The sequence below is a fragment of the Amphiura filiformis genome, chromosome 20, assembly GCF_039555335.1.
Source record: "Amphiura filiformis chromosome 20, Afil_fr2py, whole genome shotgun sequence".
Taxonomy (NCBI): domain Eukaryota; kingdom Metazoa; phylum Echinodermata; class Ophiuroidea; order Amphilepidida; family Amphiuridae; genus Amphiura; species Amphiura filiformis.
Window position 1 is genome coordinate 24,104,907 of NC_092647.1, and position 24,027 is coordinate 24,128,933.

At 36.2% G+C, this 24,027-nt stretch overlaps 1 protein-coding gene across 1 annotated transcript in view; it reads right to left on the bottom strand.

Annotated features, from left to right (window-relative positions):
- Positions 1-7,454: 7,454 nt before the first annotated feature.
- Positions 7,455-24,027, bottom strand: part of LOC140142621 (BTB/POZ domain-containing protein 17-like) — a 35,327-nt gene continuing 18,754 nt past the window's right edge. Inside the window, exon 2 of the mRNA XM_072164624.1 lies at positions 7,455-10,360. Coding sequence (XP_072020725.1) covers positions 9,008-10,342 — 1,335 coding nt within the window. The 5' untranslated portion in view covers positions 10,343-10,360 and the 3' untranslated portion in view covers positions 7,455-9,007. The remainder of the gene's footprint in view (positions 10,361-24,027) is intronic.

Sequence of the window (24,027 nt, forward strand, 5' to 3'; positions counted from 1 at the left end):
CGAGTCAGCGTTACTCAAAATTGTACGCTTTGGCATTACTCGGAAAGTTGACGCAACGACTTACATCAACTTACTGGGTAATGCCAACGAACAATTTCTATGACTATAAGTGTATAATTTATAATTTATGATTTTAAACTTTTGATCTCAACACAAGATTAGACATACCTCAAATTTTCGGTCGTAACTTCGACCTTCATCGGGAGACTGGCAACCCAAGTTTGTGATCAGTGACCTTTTGGACACTTGATCCCAACACTTGGTCGTAGACTCTTGGTAGCCGGTATCGGCCCCTGTCACGCGGTTAAGTGAAGGTTGGTTGACTCTAATGTAGATGGCCTCCTTGAATTGAAATGACAATTACACCAAAAGTGTCCAAAAAAATTAACACCACTGGGTGCGATTCTCTATTGACTCCAACCGGTGTTACTTTAAAACACCCGAGGTTTTGCAGTGATTAACTCAGGAGTAAAATTAACAATAGCACTGAAAGCCACAGTGATCAGTAAGGAGGGGATCGTATACGTGACTTCAAAATTGAGTCCCCTCGTCCCTATTCATGATGCTGTGCCCCTCCTGACTGATCAAAATACATTTTGCACACCATTCAGAGTCGGAGTGAGGAGCAACCATCATATGTATCATCATTCTAAAAATATCTATCGACCATGATCATGATGATAGACGAAACCATCAATCGTGAGTAAAATTCTGGTTTTGTGCAAAAGAAATTTATTCTGTCTGTTCATATCAGTTAGTCTGCGCAATAACCTACAAACCTGATGGTTTAAACATCCAATTGTTTAAATTTAAATATTTTTAAACAGTTTTTAAACATCTGGGTTGTTTAACTTTAGTTGTTTAAATGTACACAGTTGTTTAAAATATTTTAAACAACAAATGTTTAAAACAAACAGTTGTTTATGTCTGTTGTTTAAAACAATTGTTTTAAACATACATAGTTGTTTAAACTTGTTGTTTAAAAGTTTTAAACATTTTTTGTTTGTTGAAATCAATTTACTTGGGAGAATGGGCAAGAAGAACTGACTGTAAAACATGCACATCAGCCCCATGCATCTGTGCATGACCAGTGTGAATGTGATACATTCAGAGGTAAGTGTTTGGTTTAAATATTATTTGATGTGATTAAGCTTACACTCACACTGCACTTGTCACGGCATGCATACTACTGCACAGCTTGCATCATTTAGCATATACAACACACAACTGTGTGTTCATATACTGCGCCAATTAAGTATCCTTACAGTTGGAAAAATAATCACAATTTCAAACCTGAACAATATTGGGGTAAATTTGATTTTTTAATAGATGCACTATTTAATCCTGCACATTATGAATCCAATGTGACCTCTAGAAGTAAAGTTACAAGCAATTGAATAGACGAGGGTCCAGTTTTAAAAGTGACAAACTGTCCTATACAAGGCGCAAAAAAGATTCCAAGCGAAACAAAGAGATAACACAGTTTTTTCAATGAAGCGTTATTTAAAGCAGTTTTTATTTCAGTTTTTACTTCTCTATATTTTTCATAACTTTCATTTTATTTGTCAGTTCTTTTGTTGTTTGTTTTCTTTTGTTCCTTTTGTTTAAAGCCAAACGCATAAATTAGCCATTCACCAATCTCACACCAAATGTCTAGTCTGTGAAGTTTTGAATAGGCCAGTTTGTCACTTTTAAAACTAAACTAGACCTTCGTCTAATCAAATGCTTGTAACTTTGCTTCTTGAAGTCACATTGGATTCAATGTGGTGTCATAATGTGCAGGATTATGTAGTGCATCTATTAAAAAAACAAATTTACCCCAATATTATTCAGTTTGGAAATTGTGATTATTTTTCCAAGTGTAAGGATACTTTATTGGCGCAGTATATAATAGGCCTACCGCCTACTCTATCACATCAAACAATATTTAAACCAAACACTTACCTATGAATGTATCAATTAGGTCACAATATAATACCAATGTTATGACAAATTACTAAAATTTGATATGTTTCACATTTTTGATATAACAGTCCTCGAAGTAAATTTTGTAAATCTAATGATATATTCTTAAAGTGTATGTATATAGCTGGGAGGAAAAGCCGACGATCAATTTTTTCCCAAAAGACCTAATTTTTTTGGTGTTTTGGGAAAATAAATCCATATCTTCAATACTGTTGTGACCCACCCCAAATTCAATTATTCAATTAACACATAAGCCAGTCAAGGATAGCGTCCCCACCTGTCACGCCCCTAATCTAGTGTGATGCAACAAACCCCTCAAGCAGCCTTGCTCAGACCACTCCCAGGGCTCTCAAATTCCCCTTAAATCCCCTTCTCCTTGATCATTTGGTCACTGATTTGCATAATGCCATATAAGGGCTTAGATCATTGCACAAGAGATTCCACGTGGTCAGTCTTGATCTGGTCATAGATAGATCTGGTATAGAACATGTATTAAAAGCAGGCAGTCTTATTTCTGGCTTGATGATGTAAACACCTATGAGAGCATCTACGCTACCAAAAACTTTATGCTAATAAATGAATAAACTGATATATAAGATCGTCTAAGTTGTTTACATTCTTGAGTCTACTAGTGTTCCGAAGAACACAACAATACGAAAGGTCAAAATTTTCAATTGATGGTCGGCTTTTCATCCTACCTACATACACTTTAAGGGCTGGGGTATGAACGTTTGGACAGTATTTATTTTGGGACATTAGAGCACATCAGACATATCGAATTGCATTCTGAATACGAAGAATGTCATTCTGATATCAAATAATTTTGATTTTTGAAATTCGCAATTAATAGTCATTTTATGGCAAATCATTAAAATTGATATTTTTGATATTTAACAGTACTTGAAGTAAACTTTATAAATCTGATGATTTATACTTAAAGTGTATGTAGGTGGGATGAAAAGCCGACGATCAATTGAAAATTTTGACCTTTCGTATTGAAGATATGGATTTTTTCCCCAAACACCAAAAAAATTAGGTCTTTTGGGGGAAAAAATCCATATCTTCAATATGAAAGGTCAAAATTTTCAATTGACCGTCGGCTTTTCCTCTCTGCTACATACACTTTAAGAATCTATCATTAGATTTATATAATTTACTTCGAGGACTGTTATATATCAAAAATGTGAAAAATATCAAATTTTTATAATTTGTCATAAAATTTGTATTATATTGTGATTTTCAAAAATGAAAATTATTTGATATCAGAAAGACATGCTTCGTATTCAGAATGCAATTCGATAGGTCCGAGGTGCTCTCATGTCCCACAAAAAATACTGTCGAAACACAATAAACGCTCATTTTAGATCCCTTAAGTATAAATCATCAGATTTATAAAGTTTACTTCGAGTACTGTTAAATATCAAAAATATACATTTTTAATAATTTGCCATAAAATGTGTATTACATTGCCAATTTGAAAAATAAATCAAAATTATTTGATATCAGAAGGACATTCTTCGTATTCAGAATGCAATTGTGTGATGTGCTCTAATGTTCCACAATAAATACTGTCCAAACGTTCATACCCCACACCTTAAACACACACTGTTTAAAATTCAAGGACTGTGTTTTAAACAATGTTGTTCAAAGTTTGAACAACATCGTTTTAAACAGCGACATTTTAAACAGTGTGTTGCTGTGTAATATAATAATGACATAATAACACCCAATAATCTGTATCATGTGTATACCATGCACCATGGGCTCTTCTATTTTAATCCATACCCCCTATGGAAGACATTGCTTTAGTCTTTCACATAGGTGTAGGGACTTCCATTCTGGATACTCTCTGATTTTGAAATACTCCCCGAGTCCCTGTGTGAAAGATTAAGGACAAATAATCCAGGGGGAGGGGGTCAAATGGAATAGCCCAGTGTGTAACTTCTTTATTGTTTCTACTTTTTTTTAAATTCATAAAATGAAATTTTTTTTAACTGTTTATGACTGACCTTGTAATATTCAATAAATTATTTTTTTATTAATATATCTTACTGTATGACGTGTGTTCTTTTTATAGGCCCAAAAAGGGGGTTTGTCTCAAAGCTTGCGCGCGAATTTGTAAAATCGCGCTGTTTGATTTTTTGTAATAGTTTTTTCCGGAATTTTTTAAAAATCAAAATACCATAAAAATACCAAGTCGGGAATAAAAAAAAATCGCATTTCGCATTTGCTTTCAACCACTCGTGAACTTTGAGATAAACCCTTTTTTTTTTTTGCCTAATGATTGAATTTTAATCCACGTAGTTTTTGTCACTTTTTTTGGCTTTTACATTATGAGGACTACTCTCCATTCCAGAAAAATATAGCACTAATATTTGGTTTTGGGGATTAAAAATATGATCAATTTCTGCCAAATAAAATATATAAATAGCTCAATCATATAAAAGAAAAGGTTAACTATTTTACAAATTTCTTGAAAAAAGAGCCGAAACATTTCGGCATGTTTTCAGACAGTAATAAAAATCAAAGACTTATAAAAAGTCTAAGCATTCAAAATCGTGAGTATGCCTAAATCTTGCTCTAAGTTTCAATTATTGTGTTACTTTAATTAAATGATTAACTATAGACCTAAGAATGAAACATGTCTTTTATAAATAAATTGAAATTAGACTTCGTAAAAGTCTTTAGACTTCTTTGTCACAGCATGAGAAACCCTGTGTGTGGGGGTGTGTTTGGCCCTTAATTCACAAACTTGGACAAATAGTGACATTTGACTTTTATTGCCAGTTAGTACTAAAAGAATAATTAGGATTTAGCTGCGTTTCATTTGGCATAAGTTAATAATACTTTTTAAATCTCTTTTTAAAGCTGTATTTTGTCTGGAATGGGGAGTAAGTCTAATACTTTAAATGAATACTGTTCGCTGGGTTGTTTCCACATGTATCGCTGCATGGCCCGACCAAAGAAACCGTGCGTATAATCATATAATGACTTGATTGCGTCATGATCGCACCACGTGGGATGCAATGATGCATGCATGCGCAGTGGTTTTGCTTTGTAAGATTTTGTAAGGTTTTATAGATGAGTTGACCTCAATGATTATCAACAAAGGCAAGGGACTGGTATATCGATATGTTTGAGTGAATCCCGTGCAACCACTATACTGTTCAATAGCCTTATTGTGATGTGGCGGGAGTTTTAAAAATACGAGCCCTGAACAAAATATGATGCGCGCTCATACTGCCAGGCAAAAAAACAATGGAAATTGTGATGGTGCGTGCGCATACTGTCATGCATTGACGTCAGAGGTCAACTCATCTATAAAGTTAAGGTTAAAAAAGTTCTATTCTTTTAGAATACTTTAAAAACATGACCACAATACAATTATAATGCATTAAAGATAATAATTTTTAAGCAGTGATCTGCATACACTCACAGTGCACACTCAATAACATTTTTGTACACACCACAATCCATCAATCATTATGCTTACTATGTTTAGAGAAGTGAAATGCTTCTAAGACAACAAAAAACTGATTATATAATGGTATATAAAATACAATTTCATATAGATTCTGGATATAATACATTGTGTATGTACGAATCATTAAATTCATCATAACATAATGACCTATTCGCCGAAGAAGTGATGATGTATCAGGATTAAATACCATAGCAATTAGGTTTAAACAATTTTTGAATGTTATCGAGCTGCACTATAGACGAATCCCACGAGCGAAGTCATTGTCAGGATTTGGCCGGCCATTACTGGCTCCCGCTGCACCAAACTGGTGTTTTGACCGCCCAATTGTGCGAATAAAGGCCGTCGAACACCTAGAGAAGGTGCAAGGACGAGGAGGGTTAATAGAATAATATATACAATACGCTGGCGAAGTTACGTAATTAATCGGATCAATTACCACAGCAATAGGTGAAAACAATTGTGAACATATCGCGCTGCACTACAAGCAGGTTACACTCATCAGTGTGTATTCTGCAATCATAGATTGAATACAATAGGCCTACTGGTCTTTTCAAAGATACTAATCTTACAGGTGCAAGTGATCAGTATGACATGGTTCAATGCAGAGGTACCGCGTGAACGTATCAGTGCAGCGCGGTATATTCAAAAATTGTTTTCACCTATTCCTATGGTAGTTAATCCGATTATTACGTAACTTCTCCAGCGATAGGGATAATTCCGCAGGTAATCCCATCGCATGATGTATACTCGCACCTATTCATACATAGTCCTTTTGTTCGCAAGTACTAGACATCCATTTTACTTTATTTTCTTTGTACCGCACGTAAAAGGCAATAGACCATGCATGTACTAGAAGTTGTGTGTTTTGCCGAAGGGAATTGTGTTGTAAACTTTCATCATTCTTTTGTCTACGTGTGTTTTCGCCGCAGGTGTAAAACGGGTGATGGAATGCAGTTTAAAATTTCCGCCAAGGTCGAATCATTTCACATTTTGGGTGCATTGTAGCCGACGGGACCCAGTTATGGCTGCCAGTAAGGTGTAGGAATGCGCGAAATGAGATTCGTCTATATAAGCAGGTTGAACTCATCACCTGTGTATGTCTGCAATCATAGCAAAGATACTAATCTTACAGGTGATCCCGCGACCGGTACAAGTGATCAACATGATATGGATATGCTGTAGAATTACGATCCAGGTATTCATCCCTGTTCTTTGACATCTACAGGGTGTCCCAAAAAAAAAAGAGGCCCCACATTGCGCCCTCTTTTTCTCCTATTTCTGAAAAGTTGATTAAATATATTTTGGTATGAAAAGAAACCTTTAATCGTTAGCTTTAATAAACCAAAACAATTATTTTAATCGGCTGACAACTTTTGAAGATATGCCCTTTTGAATAAAGGTACCCGTTTTTCACTCTGTCCACGGATAGCAAACAGAGTGGTTGGGATGGCTCATGCTGTGGAGTGGCCTGCACGATCACCAGACCTCACACCACTTTTTTTTTCCTTTGTGGCAAAATCTAAGATCTTCGCAAACGTATTACTGAATGCATTCGCAAGTATCCGGCGCAAAAGAATGGAACGCAACGCAATTGATGCAATGAGGATCAGGGCTGAAACCTGTATTCGCCAAGGACGCAACCAGGTAGAGGGCAGAGCAGCACAGTAAACTCAGCTCAGAAGAACCAAAGACAAACCAAACAGCCTTTTAGGGAAAAAGAGAAATGACTTATGTTGTAAATAAAAAAGAAATCAAGAAACAACAAAGTAAGAAAGTAAGAAACATAATAATACAAAAGTAAGCAAAGTAAAGCAAAAGAAGTCCCATCCGGCTTCCATTTTACCCACAAATTAATGATACTATTAACAAAATCCATTGCCCATAAACCCACTGGTAAAGCCCATTCAATAAATACAGTTATTTTATAAAGTTATCATTGAGGAATGTTCAATATTCATGCATGGTATGTGTACTCCTTTTCAAACTTTGAAGTAACCAAACCTTCTCTGTGGACAGAGTGAAAAACGGGTACATTTCTTTAAAAGAGCATATCTTCAAAAGTTGTGAACCGATTGATAAAATTGTTTTGGTTTATTAAAGCTAACAACTCAAGGTTTTTTTACATACCAAAATATATTTGATTAAGTTTTCAAAAATAGGAGAAAAAGAGGGCGCAATGTGGGGCCTCTTTTTTTTGGGACACCCTGTATATGGCTCAATGCAGAATTAGGGCATATAACATGTTTAAAACGTTCTAAAAACATTTTTTGTTTGCCGAGGAGGCCTTAAATCAGAGCTAAAGGGTACCAGTATTGAATGCTGGTTTTAATTTCTGTCTTTGTGTAGGATGAACAGGGGTGAACATAACTGGTACCTTCATTCTGTTGTGGTCTGTATATCTGATAAATCATATCAATTAAGTTAATGTGATACATCTTTGGCAAATTGCAATGATCTATTAGCATAGAATAAAATGCGTTAAAATTATATAAAAAGCTGGTGTTTATAATGTTAATTCTGATTAAAAAAATACAGGTCTGTGAAATGTCGTCAGCATTCTACCGTAAAAACGACGATTTTACACGTATATTTCATCGTATAATTATCATAGCCTATAATATATATATATATTGCCGTAAAAGTAAAATCCGGTAGAAAGCACGTATGTTTTACGGTAAAATACCTGGCAACATTCTACCGTTAAAAATATAAGTAGGACAGCTACCAAAACAGCAAGAGTATGTTTTCTGGATTTACAGAACGTGTCTGTTTTTTCACAACATATTTGCTGTTTTAACACGGAGAAACAACGGACGGAGAAACTACAGAAGTCCGTGGAAAAAAATCAGCAAATTGCTGGTCGCAGGTTTGCCGTTTTTGTTCGGAATATTCTCCACATAAAATTCGGAAGGCTTAATTTTAAGCATAACAAAATATGTGGTTCCCTAAACCATGTAAACCATGTAAACCTGTAAAAATTAATTACCTTAAAGATTTGCCTATGATGGGGCACATATGCGGCGTTACCATTTGGTAAATTTCACGTCCTCTGAAAATTTCAACAAGAATTAAGGGTCGTGCCCATCATGCTGACGATATTACTAGAGGTTACTTTCAGTTTGTGCCTAAAATTCCAGTTATGTCAAGGGAACCCATGTGCGCCATTATGGCGAATCTTAACGATCACGATATTCGCATATAGGGGCTATAAAGATCATGTTGTATCCTTTCCTAGTGCCTTTGTGTACAAAATGATATGCCATGAGTAAAACATCAAGCAAGTTGGCTCTTTAAAAAAGGACACTGTATATAAAAAATAGACATTTTAATTGCGCACATGGGCTCCTTTGCTTGTGGGTCAATTTTATGTACAAAATGAGAGTTCCTTCCTCTGAAAATCACAACAATTAAGGGTCCGTACCGTTAATTGCTGGTGGGATTTTTACGGTAGGTCACTTTTAGTTTTTGTCTGAAAATACGCTTACAAGGGAGCTCATAAGAGCCATTAGGCGAATTTTTACGGTATATCAAAAACGAGTTAAACGATTACTTTCTTACTTATGGTTTACTAATTTCAAATGATACAAGACACTCATTTGGTATATTTTGAGCTCCTTGTTCCAAAGGACACTCTGCAACAATCCCCCCATTAACCTGTGGCATCTCTGTGTTCTTCGATATCTTGCCAATGTGGCAATTAACTCCTTGACTGTTCTTTAAAAGCACTAACACATCAATGTGAACGGTGCCTTGTACGTCGTTATGGAGAAAACGTTGCTCCATCTTAGGAATAGAGTAAGAGTTGGAATGGTTATCAAAGGAATCTTGTTTCGGTACCTCTTCGGAAACTTTCGGTACAGTAATCATAAAGGTCGTCGTGCTTCGTTTCTGTTCGTAACTTAAAATCCATGTATAGGAGCTCAACACATCAGGAGAGCTCAACTTCATATTCTTGCTACATTGTGGGGTTATGAAAGCATACCGATTGCTCAGCCGAACTCTCGTGATTGCTTTATCGTTCACATAACACCGACTGGGTGATTCAGTCCTTTCCGTTTTCTGCATTCGACGGTTTTCTGCTGCCATTGCTAACTGTTGGAATGCTCTTGACAGACGTGTTCTTATTACATCCGACGTGTTTACATCATTGTCTAAAAGTGATTGTTCTACATGGATGAGATCAGATACGTCTAACCTGTTGAAATCAATGTGAGATAAAAGCTCTTCAATAATTTCAGCTTGGCAATCTTGCTGCGATAGAATCCACGATTGGACTGCGTCAAAAACATCATACTCACTGGACACGACTATGTCAGATCTTTTCAGAATAGCAACAACGTAATGGAGAGGGAGCGAAAGCCATTCAGAAGTTTTACACGCTTTTTCAAAGTTTAGACAGACCATGAAGAAGCATCTCTCTAAAACATCCATTGCTCCGATTTGATCGCAAATCGGCATCCATAGTAATGCTTTTTTCAGGTTGCCTCTATTGATTGTTTCGGTCATGAATTCTAAACAATTGCACTTAACTTTAGCGTCATATTTATCAGCTAACAGAAGCAGATGTGGAATGGTCTGTAAACAAAGTTTAACCGCACCAGAGTAGAAATACTGTATGAAGCTATCAAAGATATCTTCACAGGCAGGCGTCTCGTGAAGAACGATCTCCTTATGGGTGGATTCCATCCATTGTCCGCCATAAAACATGCGCAGAAAGTATTCGCTAGACGCCGCTAAAATGGTTTTGTGGACGTAGAAACGTTTGTTACCAACTAGGAGGGTAACATCAGATGTTGCTTGGTCATTGAAGAGCCGGTTGAGACCATCTATAATGAGGTTTCTGCAATTTACTGTGGTTGCTACTGCTGCTTCTTCGGTAAGGGATGCCATCATTGGGACAAGTTCGGCGTTCTGTGAATGGAAATTGAAGAGAAGAAAAATACAATAATGAGGTGTGATGTTTGCATGTACTCTCTCTCCCTCTCTCTCTCTCTCCCTCTCTCTCTCTCTCTCTCTCGTTAAACAACCCAGCAAACACAAAACGTTTTCGACATCATTCGCAAAAAGTTATAAAAGGTTGTCAGAAAACGTTTAAATGTCGGGTTATATAAAGGGTACATTAATGGTATAAAACGTTTTCATAACATTAAATAACATTTGGTAATTTACTGCACAGCAAACACAAAATCAGGGGGGGAAGGAGGATTATGGCCTGTTGACTAACTGAATACTACTATCGCGGATTCAGGGAAATATGATTGCCCAAAATACGCAAATTAACGTGGTGTAGGGATTTTTGAGCACCATCGTTAGAAATATAAAACAAAGAGAAACATAGACATTCATTTGATCTTCCCCATTTCATTACATTCTGAAATGACTCTAAATTAATACCATAGGAAGAAAAAAATACAATCTAAATTTTAGCCATATATATTCCAGTATCTATGGGCCGTTTTCTAGAAGATTTAGCTTTTGTAATAACCTCATGGCGTCAAAGTTCACTCACAGGTCCGGTCAATGTTGCTATGTAAGCGATCCGTTGAGTCTGTTACTGAGACTGTAAATTGTGTCGATATCGATTACCCAGGCAGCAGACGACGTTCGCAGGAACCTCAATCTCGACCTACTCCCCTAAAATCTTTATCACGTAATGAATACGGAATAAATCACAAACATTAGGGGACTGGATCGGGTTGGAGGTTATTGCGGATCCTTCATATCACCGGTGTTCATTTCGCGAAATAGCGGCAGCGAGGTTAGACGCGCTTGCCAGGCTGGCAGTCGTTTCCAAGTAACGCGCTAGCACGCACATGCTGGATTTTGCATAGCGTTACACGTAAATAGCGCCATTTATTATATATTCGGGCCGTTATTGTTTCAAAAATTTCAAAGCCGCTCGTATTTTCTGGATAAAGCTATATTAATTCTCAAAAATTATAGACATAGAAGTTTCATATTTTGGGACATTTATCCTGGTATCCTAAAATTTGTTAAAGTTATGGTTGGTTTAAAACCCGAGTGTAAAACGTGAATTCAACCTGTTTGATAAACGATGCGAAGCCAGGGGATAGTGGTGCAACTTACAAGAAGATCCGGCAAGAAGAACTTGATATTACATGCACCTTAAAGTTTGCATTTGTTTGTTTGTTTGTTTATTTATTTATTTATTTATTTATTTATTTATTTATTTATTTATTTATTTATTTATTTATTTATTTATTTATTTATTTATTTATTTATTTATTTATTTATTTATTTATTTATTTATTTATTTATTTATTTTAGAATGAAAGTTCATCTGTGTTGGTAGTAAACATAATTTAGAGGTACGCACATTTTTGTGTTGTGATCAAAGGTTTAAACCTCTAAATTATTTATTTATTTATTTATTTATTTATTTATTTATTTATATGACCTATTTTCTTAGATTGATAGGCCCTAATTGTTTTCTTCTTGTCTTCTAATTTTGCCCTCCGATGGCCTTCTCTTTTTAAACTATCTATTAGGCCTATGTCTTCAAAAGTTTCTTTCTTGTTTTCTCTGTAAATTTCTTCTTTTTTTTAGAAATTAGAAAGGTTGATTTGATTTGATTTGATTTGATTTGTTTAAATTCCCTTTCATTATATTCAATACACCACAATTAGGCCTTGGTTCTATAAAGTTTTGATGACTATGGGTTTTTTAAAATAACTTTGTTTTAGGGCCTAATGATGCAAAGTGCGATAAAATTACTGTCGTGTCGTGTGTCAGGATTCATTAGAAAACAGGCCTAAGCCTACTCTCATTAAATTCCAAATGTTATTGTCAAATTAGTTGCAAATTATAGGGCTATATATCAATGTAAAAATGACTTTGATACTAGGCCTATTAAGTAGGCCTATAGGCCTATATGATTTCCAATCTCACTTTCATCAACTCTAAAGAAAAACATTTTAAACATTTCTTTCGGGCAATGTTTGCACGAAAATAACAGTTTCTTCTGTATTCTTAAATACAAAAATGAAATGGAAAAACCCCGAAAAATGATTTTCGTCCTGCAGGAATCGGTGTTTGTCATAAGCCTATTACATTAGGCCTGGGCTGGGACGGAAAACCCTTGCTCTCTTGATACGGGCGGACGTTTGTATTAATGTGTTTGTTTTTTGTTTTTGTGCAATGACATAAAACGCCTTTAAAATAGCAACAAGCTGTACAAAATGTGCAATTAATTGTTCACTCGCGATTTTCAGTCGAAATAATGTTTGCAAAACATGGCTCATTCCCCAAAACGCAAATCGGTATACAGGTCCGCAACCTTCTTTTTTTCCCGGTCGCCTAATGATTCTTTTAGCGTTTTTTTATTGAAATTATAAATTATTCGTATACATGTAGGCCCTAATGAAAAGATTAGGCCTATGCAAGTTATCTTAGGCCTATGCAAGGCATTACCGTAGGCATATACATGTACATTGCATGCAAGGCCGGGCCGCGACCGCCCAATAAAATAATGCATATTATTATGCCACTCTAGGCCTAAATGGGGGTAATTCGCGAAATGAAAACAAAATGACCAAACTTTGAAAATCGTTACAATAATTATTTGCAGGAAAGGTGTACTCTGCAGTTCAAGTTCATGAATATTAACAACATTGATCAAATGTTTCAAGTTTGTGAAGATGATAAATACTGAAGCTACCTTGCCTTGGTTGTCTGATAGGCCTAGGCCTATACTAAATTCATTTACCCCCACAGGGATTCAAAATTGTACAGGAAACGACAACTATTTTTAAAGGTACCATCATAACAAAATTAACATCATCAGCTATCATCAACGCATTTCACCCATAAATACAATGACAAGTCTGATAAACCAGTTGTGAGGTTAATGTATATAGGCCCTAATTAATTGGATCCTCATCATCACAAACAAATCTATAAAAAGCGCACTTGAATAGAGAGATCTCGCTAAGAAACCCTGTTCTACAGGGCGGGCGGACCTTTCGGTCGGGCTTTTTTTTTTTAATGACCCAAAAATCACCAAAATCTGTCAATATTTTGCGATTTGGGAAAATACCAACAAAAAAATTATGTTCCTGATATTTTCGAAATTTGGGTCGGCAATCATTTGTTCAGAAATTTTTTCCCAATTTGTTTAAAATCTGAGTCGGTCAGGCCCGTAGGCCGTTCTTTTTTCGTCGCCTAATGAGTATATTTCTTTTGCAGCCGGCAGGGCAGCCGGGAGGAAAAATATCGAGGTTACACCAATCAAACACTTGTTAGGCCTATGAGATTTACAAGGTAGGCCTAGGCTTAATATACTATATAGGTTCAGTAGCGAATAAGCCTATTTTTGAACGGGCGCACACCTCAAGTATCAAAACAAAAGAGAGAGAGAGAGAGAGAGGGGGGGGGAGGGGCAGAGAGAGGAAAGGGCAAAAAGGGAGAAAATGAGAAGAGAAAGATGCCGTTTTTGGCTTCTCATTTGGGTAGGCCTACCTGTGTTCACGTTTTTGTTTGAGCAACTTAGCCTACGTAGGCCTATAAAAATGATGCACCAAACATTATCAGTTCTGAGGGGCCATATCGACCCCTCATCTGTTGTACTCCTGCGTAGCCCCCCCTATATGTTACAAGCTAAGGTGGCCGTTTCGGCTTCTGTTTTGGACACCCTTATTAAACTTTTTGTTGAGCACGATATCTTTTTGCTTAATAATGAGAATGGTTATCGAATGGCTTCAATTCATAGCCCTTCATTTTCACAACTTTTTTCTACAAAATTTTACACCGTAATAGTCTGGTAATAGTGTCAAAATTGTCCCCTAAATGGCTTTAGTTGGGCCTTCATTTTGCAGCAAAAGTTTCGAACTTATCTGGGGGCGTCCCCCTTTGCGTGATGGCTGCTATAAAGGCCTATATTAACACATTTAGCACTGATGCCTAACAGGGCCGGATTTACCCTGAGCCCTGAGCCCGATTTGGAGGCCCAAGCTCACAGTGGGTATGGTGAGGAAGGCATGCGCATGTGCACTCAAGTTTTGGTTTACAAATAGGGCCTAGGGGCAGCGGAAGCATTACAGTTTAAAGCGAGACAAGCATAATTGTTCCGATTTTACTAGGACACTTGCGTGCTAACCCCGTCAACAAATTTCAATATCATAGTATTTTTAACCCCAAATGAAGGCGAATTCTGCTATGCAAAGGGTCAGTGCGCCCAAAATTTTGCAATATTACCATATTTTGACCCAAAACATTTTGGGGCCCCCAAATTTTGGAGGCCCTGGTAAATGGCCCAATGGTAAATCCGGCCCTGATGCCTAATGATTCTTTCTTGGCTCTTCAAGAAAATTCACGCCCCGGCCCGGTTGCCGGAGTTTTATATACGCGCCTGCTAGGCCTAGGCCTAAATTGCCCGGCTACATTGCTGCAGCATAGCACTAGCTTCCATCAAAGGCCTAACTAGAGTATAAATATTTATGCCTTCGGAAAAACATTTCTTTCTGACACCACCAAGAATAATAGTAGGCCTAAATGTAATGTTTAGTGAATTGAATCTTTTGAACAAAGATGAGAAACTATAACAGTCTAGGTTTGTCTCTCAAACCCATGAAAATCATAATGAGTAGCTAGGGCCTATGCGCTGGCCTTTTTTTATAGACTTTATTTATTGTTACACTTTTAAAAAAAAAAAAAAAATGGGGAAATGCATAACACAGCAATTTCGCAAAATGTTGAAGAGACAACCTCTTTAAATATTTGTGCTTTGAGGCAAATATTACCATTAATAGCCTTTAATCCTGACTCTAAAACGTAAAAATAAAACACTTCCTGAGAAATTTCGAAACAGCGAGCTTTTTTCTTTTAACGTTGGTTATTGTAGCCGCTGAAAGTGTTTCAGACAGTGCCCTGATGCCTAATGATCATGATGATTCTTAAAATTCCAAACATGTTTAGGCCTCTCAGTTAAATGTAAACGCTATGTTTAGCGATGTTCAGGAAAGGAACAGAAAAGGGGAAGAAATTCAACACACAACAACAAAACTTTGAATGAACAAATCATTGCTCGCTAAATAAATGCTATATAAATTTTTATTATTGTTTTAAATTTGATCAGTCATAATATATGCCCAGTAACAGAAAGAAAGAAAAAGGGCACAACGAAAGGTAGATATTAGACAGACAGAAAGAAAGAAAGATATAGAAAGACAAAAGAGAACGAAAGAGAAAAACTTCGAATAGGAATAAATAAATAAATAAATAAATAAATAAATAAATAAATAAATAAATAAATAAATAAGTAAATAAATAAGTAAATAAATAAATAAATAAATAAATACTGGAATAAATATGGAAAATAAACAAATAAATGAATAAATAAATAAATAAATAAATACTGGAATAAATATGGAAAATAAACAAATAAATGAAACTAATTCGAACAAAAGGCACGGTCCGTGTATACCGAAATAGGCCAACGCGTATTTAGCCGCGGGGTATTATAGCTAGGGACATACCGCGATTTACGCCTCATTTTGGCGATTTCGGAAGGAACTTCAGAATGCTCGCTAATGATCACTATTTAGGATACCTCTAAGAGGTAAAGTTGATGACCTGGGTTGAATGTTGCATTGTCTGAAAATATCTTTGATTTTGGCAAAAAAATTCGAGATATTTTTTTCTTTCACAAAATATAAGTGTGTGTATAGTTAACATGATTAAATAGTCTTGTAATAGGCCTACTATCAGAAAGCTGCAAAATAAAAGATAACCAATGATCAAATTTTGATAAATAGATGCAGAACAATGTTTTATACCAGTATCTAAAGAAATTTCAACGCTAAACATGATGAATTTTACCGTTACACATACGCGAAAAATACTGCACGAAAGCAAGCGACTGAAATTGGCCAATTTCTGCATTCAAATTGCGCGGGAAATATCTACAACTCTGTGAGCGCGCCATCACCTGATTGCCGTGCGCGAACATCAGTTTCGGCTGTGATATTCATGTAGTAGGGCCCCTAGATCATAATTAGGCCTATTATAAATCATATTACATTACTTTTTAGGGGAGTTCTTGAATTCTATCTTATTTATTTATTATTTATTTTATTCATAATCCAGGGTAGCACAATTCAACCCGCTGGTCTAACGGGGGGCCCTGCGATACAATACATTTACACACTTGTCAACATGCAATTTATATAGAATAGGCCTGTACAGTACGCCTACAACTATTTAGGCGGTAGGCCCTATACAAAATTAAAACACAGAAATGCATACACTTTTCAAAGTAAATAAAAACACATCATTAACAACTACATGCTCAGAATCTTGGATTCTATGCCTATACCTCCAAATCAGTAGGCCTAGGCCTACTCCCTGTAGAAGTAGGCCTATTAACCGGATGGTGGAGGGGGGTATGATGGGCCATGAATAGGCATAGGCCTATATAGGGGTCATAAAAATATGGGGGTGGGAAGAAGCGCTACTAGGTCATAACATTCATGATGATAGGCATATAGCCTATTTGGGATTGGGACTAGGCCTATAATTGGCCTAGGCCTAAATATTGTTTGAAAAACTAGTTGATTTACAATCAATAGGCCTACGTAACTTTCGCGCGCTTTCCAAATGGACTTTAGGCTTAGGCCTAAGGGAACAAAACAGACCAGTAGGCCTATTATAGTTCAGGTGTTTAATTATATAAGCCTAGGAATATAATTAAACACCTGAACTTTGTGGAATCTAGGTCTAATAGGCCTAGCTAGGCCTATAGGGGCCTAATAATTAAACGGGAATTAAACACCTGAACTTTGTGGAATCATTTGTGCGCGGAAGGGGTGTCATAACAATTTTCAAACCCGAGATAGGGAGTTTCATGGGGCCGTAATTTGTTTTAACCCGTGCGGGTCATTGCCTCTTGTCACTGACACATTTTGGGACTTTTTTTTCTTCTAAAATTGGGCAAATTCCGCCCAAAATGGTGCGATTTGCTCAGGGCCATTGCATTGTATTTGAATAATTTATAAAAAATAATCTAAGCCTACCACTCATGTCCCCTCCGAGGCTCTCCCAGTGTGGATGAAAAACTGATAATCTAAATCTCAAAATATGGGGGCCGAGCAAAACATAGGCCTATTTCAAATTTGAACGTTTCCGTACTGTTTGATAGGTGTCGTGCCCCATAAATGTGTGCCAAAAGTTTTTCCCCTCATTTCAACCTGCAAATAAATTTTGCCCCCCCTTTTTTTTTTTGCCAAACAAATCCCCCATTTTATCCTCCACAGGGCTCATAATAGCATAGCCCTAACCATTTGTATAATGTTATTTTTAATTCAAATTGGAGCGATGTATAGAGCTCGGGTAGAAGAAAACTGGGATGGGGATAAGTTTTGCCGAGAATACGTTTGGTATATTATATAATGTTCTGCTTGAAACAGCAGAGTGTAGGGAAAGCCCCCAAAAATGGATTCATTCAGCGAAACCTAGCAAGTTTTGGGTTAAACAGGAGCCTAAATAAATTGAGTAAAATTTGGGGAAAATTCAGTGAGGGAAAATTGCACAACTCTGGTTGACTCAAAAAAGGATAATTTGGTGAGAGCTCATCTAACATTAGTTCAAAAATATTTGAGCGGGTCACTGGATAACAGCAAACAAAAAGAGGGTCGGTCATTGGGTGAACATTAATTGAAAAATGTCGGCCACACATCACCATCACCCATTTTTCAGTGATTGTCCCCGCATTGTTCTACAAAACATTAAAGCGGCTCGTGCATTGATCAAAGTCCTACAACAAAACCATATCTAGTGATTAACCTCTAACATCAACAGGTCTAATTTTGGAGACTAGTACATGTATTGAGTTCTACTAGCCATGAGACAATTACTATTAAAGATCTGTAACACGTGCTTTGTTTTATTAACATTATTTATTGTTCACATTGTAGCTTTTCATAATTTTTACAAATATCAATATTATGACAATATTAAGTATAACATATTTTATTTAATATTGTACACTAGAAAAAATTTAATAATGATAAAACCAGATTCGAATTAATTATTCTTAACAGACCGAAAAATGAATTAAAACATTGAAATGTCGGATAAAAAACAGATCCAAATAATTTGTAGATTAACTGCCATAAAAAGTCATGAACTATACATTCTGGAGATTTCAAGAGTTTCACATGTTGCATTTGGAAAAGGCAGGCTTTTCAATAAACATCCAAATTGATGGGTACCAATCGTTTTGATAGAGCCTGTAGTGTGGGCCCTGTTCTCACCAATAGTCAAATCATCAACATTACTTCCAAACTTCTGTAGAGTTTGGAACATCCAAAGCATCATCATTGATCACTAATCTTGCCGTAAAATGGAATGAACAGGACCAATGACATTGCCTTGAGGAACACCTTACACCACCATTAAGTAAGAGCAAGTCTTAATATGTGACCGTACAGCACGAATGAGCCGTAAATGTCCTCAATTGTATTCCGAGTTACAGTGTAAAATGGGCATGAAGGTCGTATTCATAGGTACCTCAATTTGGTGCTACGTGTACCTCATTTAATGAGATACACGTAGCACCAAATTGAAATACCTATGAATATGACCTTCATGCCCATTTTACACTGTAACTCTGAATACAATTGAGGACATTTACGGCTCATTCGTGCTGTACGGTCACATATGAAGTTAATTTTTTTTATTTATACACTAGGATTTGCCCTCCAACATTTTGTAAATAGCTGTTTTTGCTGTTTGTTTTGCAACAGACTTGTAGTTGAGTCACTAAACCTGAGTTTCGAGTCATCTTGAGGTTGAGACAAGTCTCAAGTTTGGTCTGAAAGTTGAGAAGAATCATAACATATTTAGTGATAGACTTTGTCCTGAATGCATATTTTTCAAACTTGGACTTTTCAACAAAAATAAAATTTACATTCAAATGCACATTTATTGTAAAACAGGGTTTTCTTTTTTCGTTGCCTTAGAGACTCATCTTTCTGTTTAACCCAGCTGGCATTTCCAAATGAGCTGAGATATTTGGGTAGAAAAATGCAGTTTGTGAATTTGTTATTTTCAATATTTGTTAACAAACAAATGCATCTTTATATGATATCTTGATGCAATATTTTGGGAGAAATGCATTATTTTGATGATTTTGCTCAATTTTGAAGAAAGAAAGTTAATTTTATCTACATGGTAAAAAATGAAATTTAATTTTTTTTAAAGATATTTGAAATAAAAAGTATGCCAATACATTGGTATGAATGTGTACATCAAAAACGTCAATCATGGCAACTTCCTGAAACCAAAGTTTTTGACCTATGACCTCTTGAAAATCAAATGTCAACATAAAATAGTTTTTGGCAGTTTTGCCATCAAAATCAACTGAAAAATGGTGGGAAACATAGTTGCTATGGTAGCTGAACAACCTGTGACTTCTGCAAATATCCTGAAATTGTGGTACCATTTAACATCAAGAACATCAATTGTAGTTAAAGCTTTTGTATAAATTGTAGGCCTATAGCAACAAAACAAATGCCCATTTTAACCAAAAATTCAAATTTGTACCCAAAAATTGCATCGGCAATTTACAGCCCAAAACAAGTATTTTATGCTAACCTTTGATTTTCAAGAGGTCATAGGTCAAAAACATTTGGTTTTAGAAAGTTGCAATGATTGACTTTTTGTTTTTTGATGTACACATTCATATCAATACAGGTATACTCTTTATTCCAAATATCTTTAATTTTGTTTTTTCCATGATTTACCATTGTTAACTTTTTTCGGTCAAAGTTGTACAAAATCACCAAAATAATGTATATCCTCCAACTATTTCATCAAGATATAGAGATGCAATTTTTTCATTAACAAATATTGAATATATGTAGGGATGTAGCTACAGTGGGCGGTAGTGACTAGTGGGTGGCACTGTGGCAGAGCCCACCACTCAGTTTTGGAGCCCACCAGTCAGCTGCAACTTTAGCACTGGAGCCCACCACTCAGAGGCCCAAATTGCACAATTTTATTGGATTAGTCAAGAATTTGGCCCATTTTGGCAAAAAATTGCCAAATATGCAAGATTTTCATTAAATGTCGCCCACAACAAAAACTATCCTAGCTACAACCCTGTACATATGACATGTATAATTCTCCACAGCAAATATGAATTATGAAGTTCATACTTAATGTAGTTTCAAAGTTATAGCTATTTTAATATTCACATTTTTGGTAAAAATTGTACTCACAAAAACTGCATTTCAACACACATGTCACTTTTCAGAAATAACAACCGGGTAAAATGATATGATCGGAATGTGTAGATAAATTTTAACACCATTTAGAAGCACAAAAACCTCAAAATCACTGGCCTCTCTATAAAATCCTAAATCATAGGACCTGTTATTGTGGCATCCCCGCTATTATAAGCCTGTGTAAAAGTGTTTAAAAAAATCCAAATAAATATGTATGCTGAAATGGCCTCTGGTTTTTGGAGGTCATGGGTCAAAAACTGAGGGTCACAAAAATGTCACTGAACTTTTTCAATTCAAATATCCACCTCAATACATACACTTCTTGATATACATTTCTTGTCAAACAAATAAATTTTTCTCCCCCAAAAAAAAAAAAAAAGCATAAAATGGGAACATGAAGTAAGCATGTTTTAACCCAAATTTTGCCTCAATAATATGGTATGGTGGAATCTGTTCACAGATATAATATTCGATATTCACATTACCTCTATTTTTCAGGGCAAAAATTAAGGTTGCATTCAATTTTCTTTTATTATGGCTACTTTCAACTAATATTTGACATTTTTGGGGAAAAATTGGAAAAAAAAGTCACAAAACACATTTTTGAGCCAAAATATCTCAGTTCACTTTTCACAGGTTAAACAGTTAGAGGAGACTCTAACGATTAATTCTAACCTGGCTGGCACCTTTGTCATAAACTGTTGCACAGGACCCTATGTAGCCACAAAAGGACCAGTTTCTCGAAGCTAGTGGTCAGGCTTCCTAGCCAGCAGGCTAGCCCTAATAATGTGGATCCATTTTATTGATTTATTTTTCTAGGTGATGTACAATGTGAAATTGTAAGCACTGGTATACATGTAGGACTATTAAATTAGGCTAAGCCTGGTGGCTTAGGCCTCGTATCCATAGGCTGTTCCCTTGTGGCATGTGCCCTTGTTCCGTGTTTACTTTTTCCCACGTGACCTGCCACACAGACAACGAACCGTAGCGGCTACTAAGCAAAACAAAGGTTCGTTGTCTGTGTGGCAGGTCACATGGGAAAAAGTAAACACGGAACAAGGGCACACGCCACAAGGGAACAGCCTATGGATACGAGGCCTTAGGAAGCCTGACCATGTGCCATGTTTCGAGAAACCGGCCCAAAGTGGTCTCTCTTTACTAAATAGCTTGACACGTACAAAAATGATGTGAAACCATAAGCCTTATACTAGGCTCCTACAGTCATGATAATAATATGTATAAACTCAGATAGATCTATGCAACCAGGTCTACATTAGTCATTAGGTTGTGCACATGAAAGGCAATGTATTCAGAGGGGACTAAATTAAATAGAAAAAGAAGAAAGTAATAATACCGTAACCACTCGGGTATAAGCCCACCCCCTAGATGGGCAATTTCACTTTAAAAAATGCCAAAAATGCAGGGGGGGGGGGGGCACTCACATAAATGGTCTGTACGCATGCGTGACCAAAAAAACAAGGAAAAGGGGTGTTTTTTGTAGCCAAGGCAAGTTACGCGAATGACGCATTTAGGGTCTAAAAAACACTGATTTTCAAGAATAAGGGTAGTTTTCTGAAACTGAACAACTTGTTTAGGGTACCTTTACAAATTTTTGGTACTAGCCAAAAAAACCATTAGCAGGCATGGGACTACGCATTTATGAAAAAGTCTGGAAAAGCGCGTAAAATTTGCCAAAAACACCTGAAAAAGGGTTGAAAATTAATAAAATTGTGGAAATTTTGACATCACAAAAGTCTGGTTCCAGTGATTCCACTGGAAAATCCCATGCCTGCATTAGGGGGTATATTTTATATTAACTTACCTAATTTAGGCTTAAATTTCTTGGTATGGTAAAACTTGTTTAGGGGGTATTTAAAGAAGATTTGGTCACACATGTGTACACTATCATACTGAAGTGGCCCCCGGGCATAAATGGGGGTGGGCTTATAACCGGGGAGGGGCTAGTAGTTGAATTTAAAAATAAGAAAAATCTTCCCCATTTGTATATGCCCAATGTATCAGTAATTTCTATCATCTTTGTCAATTTTTTTAAAGTTTTAAGTATGGAATGTTAATTTTTAAACAATATTTTTTAAATGTTTGTTCTTAAATGCGAAAGAAAAGCATTGATTAGAGGTTAATGACTGTGCATCAGTTGTATTGAGGGTATTGTGAAACAGGGTCTTAGGCAGGATTTGAAGTTTGGGTGTGTAAATTCAAAAAACTGGGTGTGTAAATTTAAGATTTGTGTACAAAGTATAGGCCATGTGGGTAAAAACTGGGTGTGTAATGCATTTACAAATTTGGGTGTGTAAAACATTTGATCCCTACACGGCTGGCTGCCTTAAGCCCTTGTTGTGAAATATCTAAACATTGAACCGAGGTATATCCCGAGGTCCAAAGCACAATGTTTAGATATTTCACAATACCTGAAAAATAACTGATGCAAAGTCACTAACCTCATTCATAACCGTCACTTTTTCAATTTTTTTAAAAATTCAATTAACGTTACATTTTCTTCTTTTAATTTGAAAACAGAACACAATTTTAACTTTATCTGTCGTTTTCCCTGTAAAATCGAATAGCCCATTAAGGAAATACCGCTAGCGACCAATCACACTCGCACGCAATCAAGGCATTAGCCAGAGGGGTGTCTTTAAGGTGTCCAAAATGGTCAAAAATACCTTCTTCTACAAAATCAGAGTGTCCACTTCCTATTCACTCCATTATAAAAATCATGGGTGTCCAAATTGAAAACAGGGTGTCCAAATGACACCTGGACACCCCTCTGGCTAATGCGTTGCACGCAATCATGCGATGTCCAAATACGACGGCCAGCGTCCACGTAAATTGTTCGAACGCGTAACACATCATATAACGCGGTCATTGTAGAGCGTACTTTTAGCTACGTCATGAGACGCGGTCATTATACTTTTTCAATGACCTGCATTTGCATCCGCATATTTAAAAGTTATTATCTGTGATTGGATAGCACTTGCTGCGTTATGAATATGATTTAAGAACTAAGCCAAAATGACTGCTGGGCTTATACCTGAGTGCACCCTTGTTCCCCGAATGGTTTGAAAAATAGGGGGTGGGTGGGCTTATACCTGAGTGGTTACAGTAATATAACAATTAAAATTCACCTTTCATAAAATATCAATAGAAAATGTATGCTGAAGACTGAAGTTCTAGTTTGCCATTTTATTCAGCAAATATTCAGTTTTACTTTTTGCCAAATTTATTGCATGAAAATTAATTTGTTCTCGTCCCCCGCCAAGTATGCTAGACCTTTGGTGTTTTCAGTAAATGACAGCTTTTTGGAATTGCTTGGCG